Source organism: Macaca nemestrina, chromosome 5 (assembly GCF_043159975.1).
Source record: "Macaca nemestrina isolate mMacNem1 chromosome 5, mMacNem.hap1, whole genome shotgun sequence".
In the NCBI taxonomy this organism is placed as follows: Eukaryota; Metazoa; Chordata; class Mammalia; order Primates; family Cercopithecidae; genus Macaca; species Macaca nemestrina.
This window is the reverse complement of record NC_092129.1, coordinates 150,475,560-150,492,492: the sequence shown is the minus strand read 5'-3', so window position 1 is coordinate 150,492,492 and position 16,933 is coordinate 150,475,560. Positions and strand designations below refer to the sequence as shown.

Sequence of the window (16,933 nt, the reverse complement as noted above, 5' to 3'; positions counted from 1 at the left end):
GTAGGAGATTTAAGAGTCTTTGGAGTTGTGAGTAGTTAACAAAGGAATGCTGTTGTAGGGGAGGAAGGAATTGTGCTTTCTTTTTCTGAAGGCAAATGGGAAGCACTTTGAGATTTGCTAACAGTGATTGGGGATATCTGTGAGAAAGGATGTGTGGCAACCCATCTCCTGGTGAAATAGTGGATTTGTTGATTTGTTTTGTGCCTATCTGAATAGAAGGAAAATAAAATTGGAGAGAGACAGTAGTGCAGAGTGTCCTTGTTCTGTGACAAGGATGCTTGAGCTTCCTGAGGGTTCACTGGGCAGTGCAAAATACATCCCGGCTTGAGTCTTCTTGCTAGTATGTCACTCAAGTGGGTGGCCTAAATGGTAAGGGCATCTCTGCAGTACGGGCTATGAAGTATATTGCTGGAGAGGGAGCTGAGGGGCTCTGGAATAGGCAAGACTAGAGTCAGTACTCCCACATCAGGGACTGTGCAGTGGAACCTCAGAGCTGGTTGAGCTCTTATAGGTTCCTCCAAAGAACTCAAATATGTATTCTGCAAGACATTTGGGTGTCTGCTCTAGATGACATCAAAGGACAGTCAGTCTCAGGTTCTCAGAGGAAAGAACCTACAACTAATAGAGGAAGGAGATTGCATGCCCCAAATCCATCCTCTCAGCCTCAACAGCGGTAATTATAAGAACAGTGGGAATTATAGCAACAAGGAGAGTGGGCAGGAAGGGGAAGAACGTTGTATTTCTCCTCCCTATTCTGAGTCAGTGTGCCTGAGACTGGCCATTAGGAGAGGAAAGGGTTTTAAAGGGGGTGACTTGAGCATTTTAAATAATTTAGCATAACTAGAAAATTATGGGTTCTAAGACATCACTAAGTGACAGGAAGGAGATATATAGCAGAGAACATGCTTGAAGCCTGCTAAGGTATTAGTCCTAAATGTCCCAGGCATCTAGAACCTAACATATGCAAAACTGAACTCACAATAGCATGCTATAAATCTGCTCTTCTTCCACACTACCGAAATCAATAAATAGTCTCATTCGTCAAGTTACTTAGACCCCAAATCTAGGAGTAACCCTTGGTGTCTTCTTTTTCCCTTAAAATCACATTCAGTTGAACAGCAGGCCCTGTTTCCTTTTCCCGCCAAATAAATAAAATCTGAAGACTTTCTTCCCACTTCCACTCTGGTCACTTTTTCTCCTTGCCACACTCACCTTTAGTTTCAGGCCTCTTAACTGGTCTTCCTGCTTCCTCTCTTGAGCCCTCACTCTCACCCCAGTTAATCCTCCACAATAACAGAGTGATCTTTTAACATTATAAAGTAGACCCTATCATTACCCTGTTCCAGCCCTTCAGTTGCTTCTCATGATACCTAGAATGAAATCTGCAATTTTGATTAAGGACTGCAGGGCCTGACATAATCTGGCTCTTGTCACTCTGGCCCTACCTCCTGCTGCCTCCTTCTTTCTAGCCTGGCTGGCTGTTTTGCATCCCCATAGCAGGCCTGTGCATGTTGTACTTGTTCCTTTTGCCTGAAGCACAGTCCCCCTTCTGTACCATCTTTCTTTAGTCTGTTACTCTTCTTATTTTTCTACATGAATTTATCTGCCTGACATTTACTGTATGTTTACTTGCCGTTATTTGCCTGTTTTATCTCAACATATAAACCCCTTAAATGCAAGGACTTTGTCTTGCTCATGGCCATATTTCCAGTGCTTAGGATAATGCCTGGCCTAGAATAGGCCAATATATATTTGTTGAATACATATATTTATTAAATGCATTAATATCTTTGAAGACTTTTTCTTTTTTTTCTTTTAGTGTTTGACTTGTTCAATGCTGTTAGGTTTCTTATTTTAGTCTTCTTCAGATTGCTCTAGTTCTATTTCTCTGGGTTGGAATTCTCCAATTTGTTGGGGGCTTGTGAGGTATCACTCACATGGTGCTGGATTTCCTCATAGATTTCATAACTTTTAGTGGTTACTTATTCCTTGGGGGCTAGCTTTCATGGATATTCTATGATATAAATATCCTGGATTGTGGATCTCTTCTTGTTGACTATCATCCTAACTTCCTGGGTACACTGTCACTGAACCAGATCTCAGTTGTATTGACTCGGAATATTATGCACACTGCATGGGTAGCACACCTCCAGCAGGGCTCTGCACCCTGGACAGATCTAACTCTGGACCTGTGTGGGTGGCTCTGTTTTCATGCTTGGGGTATTTTGACTTCTCTTCATGGGGAGGTAGTGTACTTTCTGCTCCTGGCTTTACTCCAAGTGATATAATTCCAGTTTTCTACATGTTGTGTCTTGAGGCTTTGTCCTCCATCCTGGAGCAGGTGTTGAAACCCTCCCTTTGCTCCTGAGCTGCTACCTCTGTTTCCTCATCCCCTCGCCATTCCTCCCAAGAGCTTAACTTTAGCTTTCCTTTCTTTATATGTGTTCCTATATTCAATTTCTGCTCCTTGGACATCACTCTTACCCTCCTTCTTTATGCGTAGGTATGGCTGTGTATTTTTCATTTAAAAATATTTCTAGCCAAGACTTAGCCAGCCCCAAAAGAGGTGTTATAACCCTTAGTTACTTTGGCATTCCTTTTTTCTTTCTCCCTACCCCTTGGGTCTTGGATTTTTACATTATTTCCCTGCCCATCCTCTTTGATGACTCCTCTGAAAAGGACACTATGCGTTTAATTTGGATTCTGGCTTGTAATTTCTAGCTGTGAGACCAGTAATCCCTTCTCCTGAACTTTGGTGGGCCTTGGTCTCTGTTCCCAATTATAGGGCCCATGTGCAAACATAGACATCTGGAATTTCCAGCTTCATTCCTGGGTCTCAACCACTGAGTATGTGTTTTCATCTGTGCAGTGAGAATACTTGGCTGATCAGCCTGTTTGCTCAGGCTTCAGAAAGGTGTGTGGATGGGGATTTTGGAGAAACACTCACTAATAATTCTTTGCTGACAGTTCCAAATCTCTTCACTCAAATACCAATGTCTTTGTCCTAACATTATTGAGATTAGTAAAATGTTGTTATGAAAACTATATCTAGAGTGTATTTAGAAGGAACTGGAGGAGGATATATAAGCATGTTTGCAATCTGTTAGAATAACATAGATGTCTTTCATGTTTAAAAATTGGAAAATTTTACCTACTCTCTGGATTAAGTGAGATGCTTTGACAACTCTAGATGTGAATTCTTGCATGAAGAGGTTGGCTGGAGCAGGGCAGCAGCTACCTTCTTCAGACTATGTGTGTCCTCCCAGTTTTACACAGTTCCCAGGAGACTCACCTCATCTCGCTCATTTACCGACCTGCCTGGGCTCTTTTGGTATCTGTGTTTTTAACCTTGACAGGAACTTTGGGTTTTAATATTAATGCGATTTAATTTGAGGCTGAGGAATCTCAGCTGGTATTGAGTTTGCTTAAATCATTTGTAACTGAGATATGCGAACCAGATTTGCATTTTGGAAGACTAGGACATAGTGTGAAAGACGGTTTCACGAATTTTGTATTAAATATCATCATTGTCAGTGCTTGATCTGGTTTAAATATTGAGTCACTGTTGGTATGTGTTACCTTGGAGGTTGAGTTTAGAACTAAAATAATGGAGCTGGGCGTGGTGGCTCACACCTGTAAACCCAGCACTTTGGGATGCTGAGGTGGGCAGATCACTTGAGGTCAGGAGTTCGAGAACAGCCTGGCCAAATGAGGAAACCCTGTCTCTACTAAAAATGCAATAATTAGCGGGGCATGGTGGCTTGCACCTGTATTGCCAGCCACTTGGGAGGCTCAGGCAGGAGAATCACTTGGACCCAGCAGGTGGAGGTTGCAGTGAGCTGAGATGGTACCACTGCACTCCAGCCTGGGTGACAGGTGAGACTCTGTCTCAAAACAAAACAACTAAAATAATGGGAAATATTACAGTTATGAATCAAAAAGGTTGTCTTGCAGTCGTAATCTGGAGGACTTTGGGTAATGTAGAAGCAAATGAATATGAGAAATATGAGTCTCAATCTTTTGGATATTTAGATGAGTCTCAATCTTTTAGATACTTAGAATTAGAAACATATAAGATAAATCTTCACATATGACCAGCCGAAAAATAAAGAACTTACTTGCAGTTCTCCGCGAGATTACTAAAAAATAAGCAAAAAGAAATCCATTTAATTTTTCTTAAATGGAAAAACATACTACTATCTAACATATTTTGTTGGAGTCTGTGAGGGGAGGACTTGTGTGGGCAAAGAAGGAAGCATTCCAAACCACCCTATAGATTAGTTTTAGATTAGTTTTACAATGCCAAACTAGATGTAAGATTAAGCAGTGATGATGTAACAAAGTCAAAGGTAGGGTTTCCTTAAAGGCCCTCTTCATTTACTGGACCTGACAGCTTTGGGTCTAGTCTCAGGTAAAGACTGCTGTATCTTTCTGTTTTCTTTGAATAGCGTTATAATGTTTGAGAGAACACTGAAAGCCTCTCTCCATTTAAACTTCATTATGGATTTCATCTCTCAATAATTCCGCCTACCTGTTATTTCATAATATTGTTCAGTTTACTATTGATGAATCCTAGCTTAGTCCTCTTTTAATTAGTATTTAAGAAGATTCTCTGTAATATAGACCATGTAGGGTAATAAGGAAGCAAGGGAAGAATGGGAACCGCAAATCACTTTGACGGAAGTGAAGTGAAGGGGACCAAAGAGAACCAAGTAGAAAAAGACACATAGTACTTACTTATAGGTGCTGCCAGCTGACCTAAAACAATGAGATATCAGTGAAGATTTGTTTGAAAGGAACAAGTTTCCTTCTAGGGAGAGATATTTGTGTAGGGGAGAGTCTTGGTAGTCACACAGCTCTGGGTGACAATGGCTCATTCTCTGTTAACAGCTCCAATTCTTTATGACCATGCATTCTTGGGTAAGTATTTGGGTCAGTTTCTTATCTCTTACAAAGCAGTTAGTGGAGTGATTCTAAGGATTAAATGGGATAATGTAATTAAAGCACCTACATAATTGTATAGGAGGTGCAAAGTAAATATGTGTTTGAAATCACCTAAATGGAAGCTTCCTTCTCAGAGAGAAACTAGATAAGCAGAGGGCAGAGGAAACTGGAGCTTTGAGTCAGGTAGCTGCACACAGAGGCAAATGAGCAGGGTAGGCCGGGCGCGGTGGCTCACGCCTGTAATCCTAGCACTTTGGGAGGCCAAGGCGGGCGGATCCCGAGGTCAGGAGATCGAGACCATCCTGGCGAAAATACTCTACTAAAAATACAAAAAAATTAGCCAGGCGTGGTGGCAGGCCCCTGTAGTCCCAGCTACTCGGGAGGCTGAGGCAGGAGAATGGCATGAACCCCAGGGGTGGAGCTTGCAAGTGAGTGAAGATCATGCCACTGCACTCCAGCCTGGGCAACAGAGGGAGATTCCATCTCAAAAAAAAAAAAAAAAAAAAAAAAGAAGTGAGTAGTATAGAGATAGGTCTCTAAGCTTTGTATAGAACAAGAACAACAACAGAAAACAGTAGAAAAAGAAACTGAACTTACGGCGGGGTGTTGGTGTTGAAGATGGACCAGCTGAAAAACAAAGAGGTATCTTAGGAACCATTTTTTCTTCCATGATATTTTCCTTTCTATGTAGAGAGTTTCTTCTTGGTAGGTCATTAAAACAATAGGGAAAACTTTCCCTTTGGTATTCATTTACTTTTAATATGAATCAGCAGAATGTGAACTTTCAAAAAATCACTAATAACTTCATGGAATTTTGATGACGGAAAGGTTAAAGTGTTAGAAAAGTATGCACCCCAACCACAGAAATCTTAACACTTACAGGGAAAGGAGAGATTTTAGGACCCTACAGTTGTGAAAATATGGACTTACTGATGGCAAGTGGAATGGATCCAGCTGGTGAATAAAAGAGAGAAAATTATCTTTTACTTTACTTGCTTGTTCAAATTGTTTTTCAATTTGTGATTTCCCTCATAATGCTGCATTTTAAACTACTGAGAAACTTTCCCCTCTGCTCTTTATTTTTTAATTAAATAGTAAAGTTTTGTTTTTTCCATATGATGTGAGTTGGCTCTGTGTCATCGCCCAAATCTCACCTTGAATCGTAATCCCCATAATCCCCACATGTCAGGGGCGGGACCAGGTAGAGGTAATTGAATCACCGGGGTGGTTTCCTTCATGCTGTTCCTGTGATAATGAGTGAGTCTCATGAAATCTGATGGTTTTGTAAGTGTCTGGCATTTCCCCTGCTTGCACTCATTCTCTCTCCTGCTGCCCTGTGAAGAGGTGCCTTCCACCATGATTGTAAGTTTCCTGAGGTCTCCCCAGCCATGTGGAACTGTGAGTCAATTAAGCCTCTTTTCTTTATAAATTGCCCAGTCTCAGATATTTCTTCATAGCAGCCTAAGAATGGACTAATACACCATATAATTATTTAAAAATTGAGATAATGATGGGTCACGTGAAAGCAAGACATCAAGGAAATAGCAACTTCAAGCCACTAAAATCCTTAAATGGTCAGGGAAATTTTCCTCAGATATCTTTGCAAAAATCATTATCAATTCTTACTCCAAAAATTTAATGCTTGGCTGTTTTTGATGCTGTTGTTCATTCTTTCCATATTGAAGTACATCTTCTCTTGAGTTCTCTGAGACCCCACCTTTACTTGTTCTCCTTTCTCCCTGTTCACCCCTTTTCTATATGCTTAGTTAGATTTTTCCCTTATTCTAAACTTCTAAAACTGTAATCCTTACCCCTTCATTTTTACATACATCTTTGGTTATCTAATTTAGTCCAGTGTTCTTAAATATTATCTATATGCTGATTACTGTCTAATTTATTTCCCACCCAATCTCTCCCTGAATCTTCAGACTCAATTATTTAATTGCTTTTGAATACAGAGTATATGCTTGGATGGGGGGCAGAATGTCGAGTGGGACTTTTCTTGTTATTCCCAAATTGACAAGTAGGATCACAAAGCTGAGGAAAAGGAGGCTATAACTTCCCATTCCCCTCCTCAGCAAACTGGGGTGAGACAAGCCCTCAGGAGGGATTGCAGCATTGCCAACTCCATAATTCAAAGGGAAAGGATTCCTGAGGCTGTGCACTGCAGAGGTGCTGTTCACAGGCCTTGACAGTGATGGCCAAATTAGCTCTCCTATCTCAAATGTCACCCTTTTTCCAAGCCAACATAAGCAAACAACTGTAAAGGGTAGGAGATTTAAGAGTCTTTGGAGTTGTGAGTAGTTAACAAAGGAATGCTGTTGTAGGGGAGGAAGGAATTGTGCTTTCTTTTTCTGAAGGCAAATGGGAAGCACTTTGAGATTTGCTAACAGTGATTGGGGATATCTGTGAGAAAGGATGTGTGGCAACCCATCTCCTGGTTGAATAGTAGATTTGTTGATTTGTTTTGTGCCTATCTGAATAGATGGAAAATTGGAGAGAGACAGCAGTGCAGCGTGTCCTTGTTCTGTGGCAAGGATGCTTGAGCTTCCTGAGGGTTCAGTGGGCAGTGCAAAAGACATCCAGGTCACAGGAGTGCTGGGAAGGGAAGAACTTGGTCTCTTTAAATAATACAGGAATTGGGGAAGTGCTGGGTAGAGAAAGGTGGCTCCCTGGCTGAGGTTCCACCTCCACGGACCTAGGTGAGGACAGGCACTCCCGCTCTCGCGCCCAAATATTGCATTTCCCAAGACCACCCTAGCTCACCACACCCCCATCCTGGGCCTGTAAAAACCCAAGACCTTAGGGGGCACACACACAAGCAGCTGAATGTCATGAGAAACAGTTCCATGGAAGAAGACACAAGCCATTGGTCGTCAAGAGCATGCCAGCGAAAGAGCATACTAGAAGGCTCCAGGACGCTGGCAGGCCATCCACCAGCAGGATGATGGGGCATCTCTCCAGAGCGGTTGGAGGAGTCGGGTGACAGAGCAACTGGACTCCGGGGGTAAACCATCTCCCTTCTGGCTTCTCCATCTGCTGAGAGCTACTTCTACTCAATAAAATCTTGCATTCTCCAAGCCCATGTGTGATCTGATTCCTCCGGTACACCAAGGCAACCCTGGGATACAGAAATCCCTCTGTCCTTGTGATAAGGAAGGGAGTCTAATTGAGCTGGTTAACATAAGCCACCTTTAGATGGCAAAATTAAAAGAGCAAAACTAAAAGAGCACCCTGTAACACATGCACACTGGGGCTTCAGGAGATATAAAAGCTCCCCTCCCAGACACTGCCATGGGGTCGGAGCCCCACAGCCTGCCCATCTGCATGCTCCCCTAGAGGTTTGAGCCGTGGGGCACTGAAGAAGAGAGCCACTCCCCATCACATGCACTGCAAGGGGGACAAAGGAACCTTTCCCATTTCACAGACTTGAGCCTTCTTGCTAGTATGTCACTCAGGTGGGTGACCTACTTGGTAAGGGCATCTTTGTAGTACAGGCTATGAAGTATATTGCTGGAGAGGGAGCTGAGGGGCTCTGGAATAGGCAAGACTAGAGTCAGTACCGCCATATCAGGGACTGTGCAGTGGAATCTCAGAACTTGGTCAAGTTTTTGTAGGTTCCTCCAAAGAACTCAAATATGTATCTCTGCAAGACATTTGGGCGTCTGCCTTAGATAACATCAAAGCACAGTCAGTCTCAGGTTCTCAGAGAAAAAAATCTGCAACTGACAGAGGAAGGAGATTGCATGCCCCAAATCCATTCTCTCAACCTCAACACAGTGGGAATTATAACAGGGAGAGCGGGCAAGAAGGGGAAGCACATTGCATTTCTCCTCCCTATTCTGAGTCAGTATGCCTGAGACTGGCCACTAGGAGAGGAGAGGGTTTTAAGAGGGGTTGGCCTGAGTGTTTTTAATAATTTATCATTACTAGAAAATTATGGTATGCTACCAGGCTACATTAAGCAAAACAGTATGACACTGGTAGGAAACAGACACATAGATCAATGCAACAGAATAGAGAGCCCAGAAATTAGGCCACATGAACTACAACTATCTGATCTTTGGCAAAGCCGGAAAGAACAAGCAATGGGGAAAGGGCTTCTTATTCAACAAATGATGCTGGGGTAACTGGCCAGCCATATACAGAAGATTGAAGCTGGACTCCTTCTTTATACCACATATGAAAATTAACTCAAGATGGTTTAAAGATTTAAGTGTAAAATCCAAAGCTATACAAACCTAGGCAATATCATTCTGGACATAGGAATGGGCAAAGATTTCATAATGAAGACAACAAAAGCAATTGTAACAAAAGCAAAAATTGACAAATGGGATCTAATTGAACTAAAGAGCTTCTGCCCAGCAAAAGAAACTGTCAACAGAGTAAACAGGCAACCTACAGAATGGGAGAAAATTTTTGCAAACTATACATCTGGCAAAGGTCTAATATCTAGCGCTTGTAAGGAACTTAAACAAATTTACAAGACAAAAACAACCCCATTAAAACGTTGGCAAAAAAAGGGAATAGACACTTTTCAAAAGAAGACATACATGCAGCTAACAAACATATGCCGAAAAGCTCAACATCACTGATTATTAGAGAAATGCAAGTCAAAACACAATGAGATACCATCTCACACCAGGCAGAATGGCCATTATCAAAATGTCAGAAAATAGCAGATACTGGGAGGCTGTGGAGAAAAAGGAACAATTTTACATTGTTGGTGGCAACGTAAATTAGTTCAACCATTGTGGGAAACAGTGTGGCAATTCCTCAAAGACCCCAGAGCAGAACTACCATTCGACCCAGCAATCCCATTACGGGGTATATGCCCAAAGTAATAAAAATTGTCCTATCATAAAGAAACACATGTGTGTTTATTGCAGCACTATTCACAGTAACGACGACATGGAATCAACCTAAATGCTAGTTCAACCATTGCGGAAAACAATGTGGTGATTCCTCAAGGATCTAGAACTAGAAATACCATTTGACCCAGCCATCCCATTACTGGGGATATACCCAAAGGATTATAATTCATGCTGTTATAAAGACACATGCACATGTATGTTTATTGTGGCACTATTCACAATAGCAAAGACTTGGAATCAACCTAAATGTCCATCAGTGACAGACTGGATTAAGAAAATGTGGCACATATACACCACGGAATACTATGCAGCCATAAAAAAGGATGAGTTTGTGTCCTTTGTAGGGACATGGATGCAGCTGGAAACCATCATTCTCAGCAAATATTGCAAGAACAGAAAATCAAACACCGCATGTTCTCACTCATAGGTGGGAATTGAACAATGAGATCACTTGGGCACAGGAAGGGGAACATCACACACCAGGGCCTATTGCGGGGGGAGGGGGAGGGGATTGCATTAGGAGATATACCTAATGTAAATGATGAGTTAATGAGTGCAGCACACCAACATAGCACATGTTTACATATGTAACAAACTTGCACGTTGTGCACATATACCCTAGAACTTAAAGTATAATAATAAAAAAAATGCCCATCAACGATAGACTGGATAAAGAAAATGTACATATACACAATATAATACCATGCAGCCGTAAAAAAGAACAAGATCATGTCCTTTGCAGGAACATGGATGGAGCTGGAGGGTGTTATCCTTAGCAAACTAATGCAGGAAGAAAAAACCAAATACCACATGTTCTCACTTACAAATGGGAGATAAATGATGAGAACACATGGACACAGAAGGAAACAACAGGCACTGGGGCTTATTGAAGGCTGAAGGGTGAGAGGAGGGAGATGGTCAGGAAAAATAACTAATGCATTCTAGGCTTAATACCTGGATGATGAAATAATCTGTACAACAAACCCGCATGACACAAGTTTACCTATATAACAAAACTGCACATGTACCCCTGAACTTAAAACTTAAATAAAAATAAAGAAAGCAAGTTGATACTATTTATCATAATATTTCCTACAAGTAAATAAAGGAAAAGCTAAAAAAGGCCAACCAAAGATATAATGAAATATTATTTGGCCATAAAAAGAACTGAATTACTGCTGCATGTTACCATGGGGATGAACCTGTTAAACCTTATGCTAAATGGAAGAAGCCAGTCACAAAAGACCTCCTACTGTTTGATTCTATTTATATGAAATGTCCAGAACAGCTGAATCTATAGAGACAGAAAGAAGATTAGTTGTTGCCTGGGGCCATGGTGTGGAGAGGGTTTTGGGTTGGGGGACAGTGGGAAGTGATTGCTAAACAGAGTTTTTCTGGGGGGGTGATGAGAATGTTCTAAAATTGATTCTGGTGATGGTTGCACAACCTAGTGAATATACTAAAAAGCACTGAATTCCACACTTTAAATGAGTGAATTGTGTCATATGTGAATGTCATCTCAATAAAGCTGTTATTTACAAAGATAAAAAAGATAAAACTATGGGTTCTAAGACATCATTAAGGGACAGAGAGGAGATACTTGCCAGAAAACATGCTTGAAGCCCGCTAAGGTCAGACTAATTAATTAGTCCTAAATGTCCCAGGCATCTAGAACCTAACATATGCGAAGCTGAACTCACAATAGCACGCTATAAATCTGCTCTTCTTCCATGCTACTGAAATCAACAAATAGTCTCATTCGTCAAGTTACTTAGACCCCAAATCTAGGAGTAACCCTTGGTGTCTTCTTTTTCCCTTAAAATCACATTCAGTCGAACAGCAGGCCCTGTTGGCTTTGCCCCCAAAATAAATAAAATCTGAAGACTTTCTTCTCACTTATACTCTGATCACTCTTCTCCTTACCACGCTCACCTTTAGTTTCAGGCCTCTTAACTGGTCTTCCTGCTTCCTCTCTTGAGCCCTCACTCTCACCCCAGTTAATCCTCCACAATAACAGAGTGATCTTTTTAAAATTATAAAGTAGACCCTATCATTACCCTGTTCCAGCCCTTCAGTTGCCTCTCATGATACCTAGAATGAAATCTGCAATTTTGATTAAGGACTGCAGGGCCCGACATAATCTGGCTCTTGTCACTGTGGCCCTACCTCCTGCTCTGCCTCCTCCTTTCTAGCCTGGCTGGCTGTTTTGCATCCCCATAGCAGGCCTGTGCATGTTGTACTTGTTCCTTTTGCCTGAAGCACAGTCCCCCTTCTGTACCATCTTTCTTTAGTCTGTTACTCTTCTTATTTTTCTACATGAATTTATCTGCCTGACATTTACTGTATGTTTACTTGCCATTATTTGCCTGTTTTATCTCAACATATAAACTCCTTAAGTGCAAGGACTTTGTCTTGCTCGTGGCTATATTTCCAGTGCTTAGGATAATGCCTGGCCTAGAATATAGGCCAACATATATTTGTTGAATACATATATTTATTAAATGTATTAATATCTTTGAAGACTTTTTCTTTTTTTTCTTTTAGTGTTTGACTTGTTCAGTACTGTTAGGTTTCCTATTTTAGTCTTCTTCAGATTGCTCTAGTTCTATTTCTCTGGGTTGGAATTCTCCAATTTGTTGGGGGCTTGTGAGGTATCACTCACATGGTGCTGGATTTTCTCATAGATTTCATAACTTTTAGGGGTTACTTATTCCTTGGGGGCTAGCTTTCATGGATATTCTATGATATAAATACCCTGGATTGTGGATCTCTTCTTTTTGGCTATCTTCCTGGGTACACTGTCACTGAACCAGATCTCAGTTGTATTGACTCGGAATATTATGCATACTGCATGGGTAGCACACCTCCAGCAGGGCTCTGCACCCTGGACAGATCTAACTCTGGACCTGTGTGGGTGGCTCTGTTTTCATGCTTGGGGCAGATGGGTGAAGATATTTTGGCTTCTCTGCATGGGGAGGCAGTATATTTTCTGCTACTGGCTTTACTCAGAGGGGCCTAATTTCAGTTTTCCGCATGTTGGATCTTGAGGCTTTTGCTGTCATTTGGGAGCAGATGTTGAAACCCTAGCTTTGCTCCTGAGGCAAAGCTGCCACCTCTATTTTTTCATCCCCTCACCATTCCCATCAAGAGCTTAACTTTAGCTGCTTCTTACAATGTGTTCCTATATTCAATTTCTGCTCCTTGGAAATCATTCTTACCCACCTTTCTTATGCTTAAGCTTGGCTGTATATTTTTCATTTAAAGATATTGCCAGGTAACACTTTTTAAATGTTCATTTTAAATTCATGACTACCTGTGCAAGTCTGTTATTTAGGTAAACTTGTGTCGTGGGGGTTTGTTGTACAGATTATTTTGCTACCAACATGTTAAATCTAGTTATTTTTTCCTGATCCTCTCCCGCTTCCACCCTCCACCCTCTGACAGGCCCGTGTCTATTTTTCCCCTCTGTGTGTCCATGTGTTCTCATCATTTAGCTCCCATTTATAAATAAGAACATGCGGTATCTGGTTTTCTGTTCCTGCGTTAGTTTGCTAAGGGTAATGGCCTCTAGCTCCATCCATATTCCGGCAAAGGACATGATCTCATTCTTTTTTTGGCTACATAGTATTCCATGGTGTATATGTATCACATTTTCTTTATTCAGTCTACCATTGATGGGCATTTAGGTTGATTCCATGTATTTGCTATTGTGAATAGTTCTGTGTTTAACATAACCATGCATGTGTCTTTATGATAGAATGGTTTATATTCCTTTGAGTCTATACCCAGTAATGGGATTGGCCAGCCAACACTTAGCTATCCAAAAAGCAGGTGGTATAATCCCTAGTTACTTTGGCATGCTTTTTTTCATCCTCTCTACTAGGATGATATATAGGATCCAAGACCCTATATATCTATTGGGTCTTGGATTTTTACATCTTTTTCCTGCCCATACTCTCTGATGACTTCTCTGAAAAGGACACTATGCATTCTATTTGGATTTTGGCTTGTAATTTCTAGCTGTGAGACCAATAATCCCTTCTCCTGACCTTAGGTGGGCCTTGGTCCCTGTACCCAATTATAGGGTCTATGCCCAAACATGGGCATATGGATTTTGCAGCCTCATCCCTGGGTCGGAGCCACTGTCTCTGTATTTTCATCTGTGCAGTGAGAATACTTAGCCAATCAGCCTCTTTGCTCAGACTTCAGAAGGATGTGTGGATGAGGACTTTGGAGAGACACTGGCTACTTCCGTGTGAATAGCTCCGATTCTCCTCTCTCAAATACCAAGCCTTTGTCCTAACATTATTGAAATTAGTAAAATGTTATTATGAAAACTATATCCAGAATGTGTTTAGATGAAACTAGAGGGGAGTATATAAGTATGTTTGCAATCTGTTAGAGTAACCCAGATGTCTGTCATGTTTAAAGCTTGGAAAATTTTACCTATTCTCTGGATTAAGTGAGATGCTTTGACAACTCTAGATGTGAATTCTTGCATGAAGAGGTTGGCTGGAGCAGGGCAACAGCTACCCTCTTCAGACTGTATGTGTCCTCCCAGTTTTACACAGTTCCCAGGGGATGCACCTCATCTCGCTCATTTACTGACCTGCCTGGGCTCTTTTGGCATCTGCGTGTTTAACCTTGACAGGAACTTTGGGTTTTAATATTAATGTGATATAATTTCAGGTTGAGGAATCCAAGCGATGTTGGGTTTGCTTAAATCATTTGTAACTGAGATATGAGAACCAGATTTGCATTTTGGAAAACTAAGACATAGTGTAAAAGGTGGTTTCATGAATTCTATATTAAATATCATCATTGTCAGTGCTTGATCTGGTTTAAATATTGAGTCACTGTTCATATGTGTTACCTTGGAAGCTGAGTTTATAATGGGAAATACTACATTACGAATCAAAAAGGCTGACTTGCAGTCCTAATCTTGAAGACTTTGGGTTATGTAGAAGCAAATGAATATGAGAAATATGAGGCATTTAGAAATAGAAACATCTAAGATAAGTCTCCACATATGACCAGCTGCGAGGTAAAGGTACCTACTTGCGGTTCTCTGCGAAATTACTGAAAAATAAGCAAACAAAAATCCACTTAATTTTTCTCAAATAGAAAACACATAGTATTATCTAATATATTTTGCTGGAGTCTGTGAGGGGAGGACTTGGGTGAGTAATGAAGGAGGTATTCCAAACCACCCTATAGATCATTTGGTTTTAGATTAGTTTTATAATGCAAAACTAGATGTAAGATTTAACAGTGATGATGTAATGATGAAATCAAAGGTAGAGTTTCCTTAAAGGCCCTCTTCATTTATTGGACCTGAATAGCTTTGGACATAGTGTTGGGAAAAGACCACTGGATCCTTGCACTATAATGTTTGAAAGAACACTGAAGGTTTCTCTCCATTTAGACATCATTTTGGATTTCATCTCTCTTTCTCTCTCCACCCCCCTGAAAATTCCTCCTACTTGTTATTTCATAGTATTGTTCAGTTTATTGTTGATGAATGCTAGCTTACTCCCGCTTTTAATTAGTGTTTTAAAAAAATTATAGGGCAAGCAGGGTAATAAGGAAGCAAGAGAAGAATGGGAAACTAAAATCACTTTGACAGAAGTGAAATGAAGGGGACCATAGAGAACCAAAGAAGAAAAAGAGATGTTATACTTACTTATGGGTGCCACGGGTGGACCTAAAAACCAAATTAGATATCAGTGAAGATTTCTTTGAAGGAAACAAGGTTCCCTCTAGGGAGGTGTATTTGTGTAGGGGAGAATCTTGGACACCGTTCTGGGTCCGAATTATGATTCTATGACTAAGTATTCTTGAATAAGTATTTGGCTCAGTTTCTTATCTCTTACAAAGGGGTTAGTGGAATTATTCTGAGGATTAAATGAGATAATGTAATTAAAGCACTTAAATAGTTCTAGAGGAGATACAAAGTAAATATATGTTTGAAACTATGTAAATATAACTTCCTTCTCAGGGAGAAGCTGGATGAGCAGAAGGCAGAGGAAACTGGAAGCTTTGAGTCAGGCAGCTGCACACACAGTTAGAAATGAGCAGGGTAGAGACAGGTCTCTAAGCCTTGCAGGGAACAACAAGAACAACAACAGAAAACAGTAGAAAAAGAAATTGAACTTACCGCAGGGTGCTGAAGGTGGACCAACTGAAAAACAGAGAGGTATCTTAGCAACTGTTTTTTCTCCATGATATTTTCCTTTCTATGTAGAGAGTTTCTTCTTGCTAGGTCATTATAACAATAGGGAAAACTTTCCCTTTGGTATTCATTTACTTTTAATATGAATCAGCACAATGTGAACTTTCAGAAAATCATCAGTAACTTCATGGAATGTTGATGATGGGAAGGTAAATGGTTAAAGTAGTATGCACCCCAAACCCGGAAATCTCAGCCGTACCAGGGAAAGGAGAGATTCTAGAATCCTACAGTGCTGAAAACATGGACTTACTGATAGCGGGTGAAATGAATCCAGCTTGTAAATAGACCAGAGAAAATTATCTCCTTTTGCTTTCGCCTTTGCTCAAATTGTCTTTCAATTTGTTAAGTCCCTTGTAATATATCATTTTGATCTGCTGATAAACTTTCTCCCCTGCTCTTTATTTTTTAATAAAATAGTAAGTTTGATTTTTTCCATAGAGTTATTTAAAAGGTGAGAGAATGATGTGTCACGTGAAAGCAAAACATGGAGGAAATGCCCTATAATTTTTAAAAGTTGTTATTTAAAGTTTAGGCTTAAATCCTCTAAAGTCTCTAAAAGATGATACAAAATTTTCTTAGATGTTTTGGAATTCAAGTGTGGAAAAAGAGACCAGATTCAGCAGGAGGGTCAAATGAAAAAGGGTTATAGAAACTTCTTATCTACTCCTTTCTCTCCTACCATTTTTTTCCCTTTTTAAGATTGTCTCTCTCTCTCTCTCTTTTTTAAATTATACTTTAAGTTCTAGGGTACATGTGCACAACGTGCAGGTTTCTTACATATGTATACATGTGCCATGTTGGTGTGCTGCACCCATTAACTCATCATTTACATTAGGTATATCTCCTAATGCTATCCCTCCCCTCTTCCACCTCCCCACAATAG

The 16,933-nt window shown here is 40.6% G+C and overlaps 1 protein-coding gene across 1 annotated transcript in view; it reads right to left on the bottom strand.

The window, feature by feature from the left end:
- The window catches only part of TSBP1 (testis expressed basic protein 1), an 80,217-nt gene that overhangs the window by 20,320 nt on the left and 42,964 nt on the right, over positions 1–16,933 (bottom strand). Inside the window, exons 16-19 of the mRNA XM_071097224.1 lie at positions 15,976–15,999; positions 15,502–15,522; positions 14,877–14,897; positions 4,738–4,758 (exon numbers count right to left, since the gene is read on the bottom strand). Of these exons, the coding sequence (XP_070953325.1) occupies positions 4,738–4,758; positions 14,877–14,897; positions 15,502–15,522; positions 15,976–15,999 (87 nt within the window). The remainder of the gene's footprint in view (positions 1–4,737; positions 4,759–14,876; positions 14,898–15,501; positions 15,523–15,975; positions 16,000–16,933) is intronic.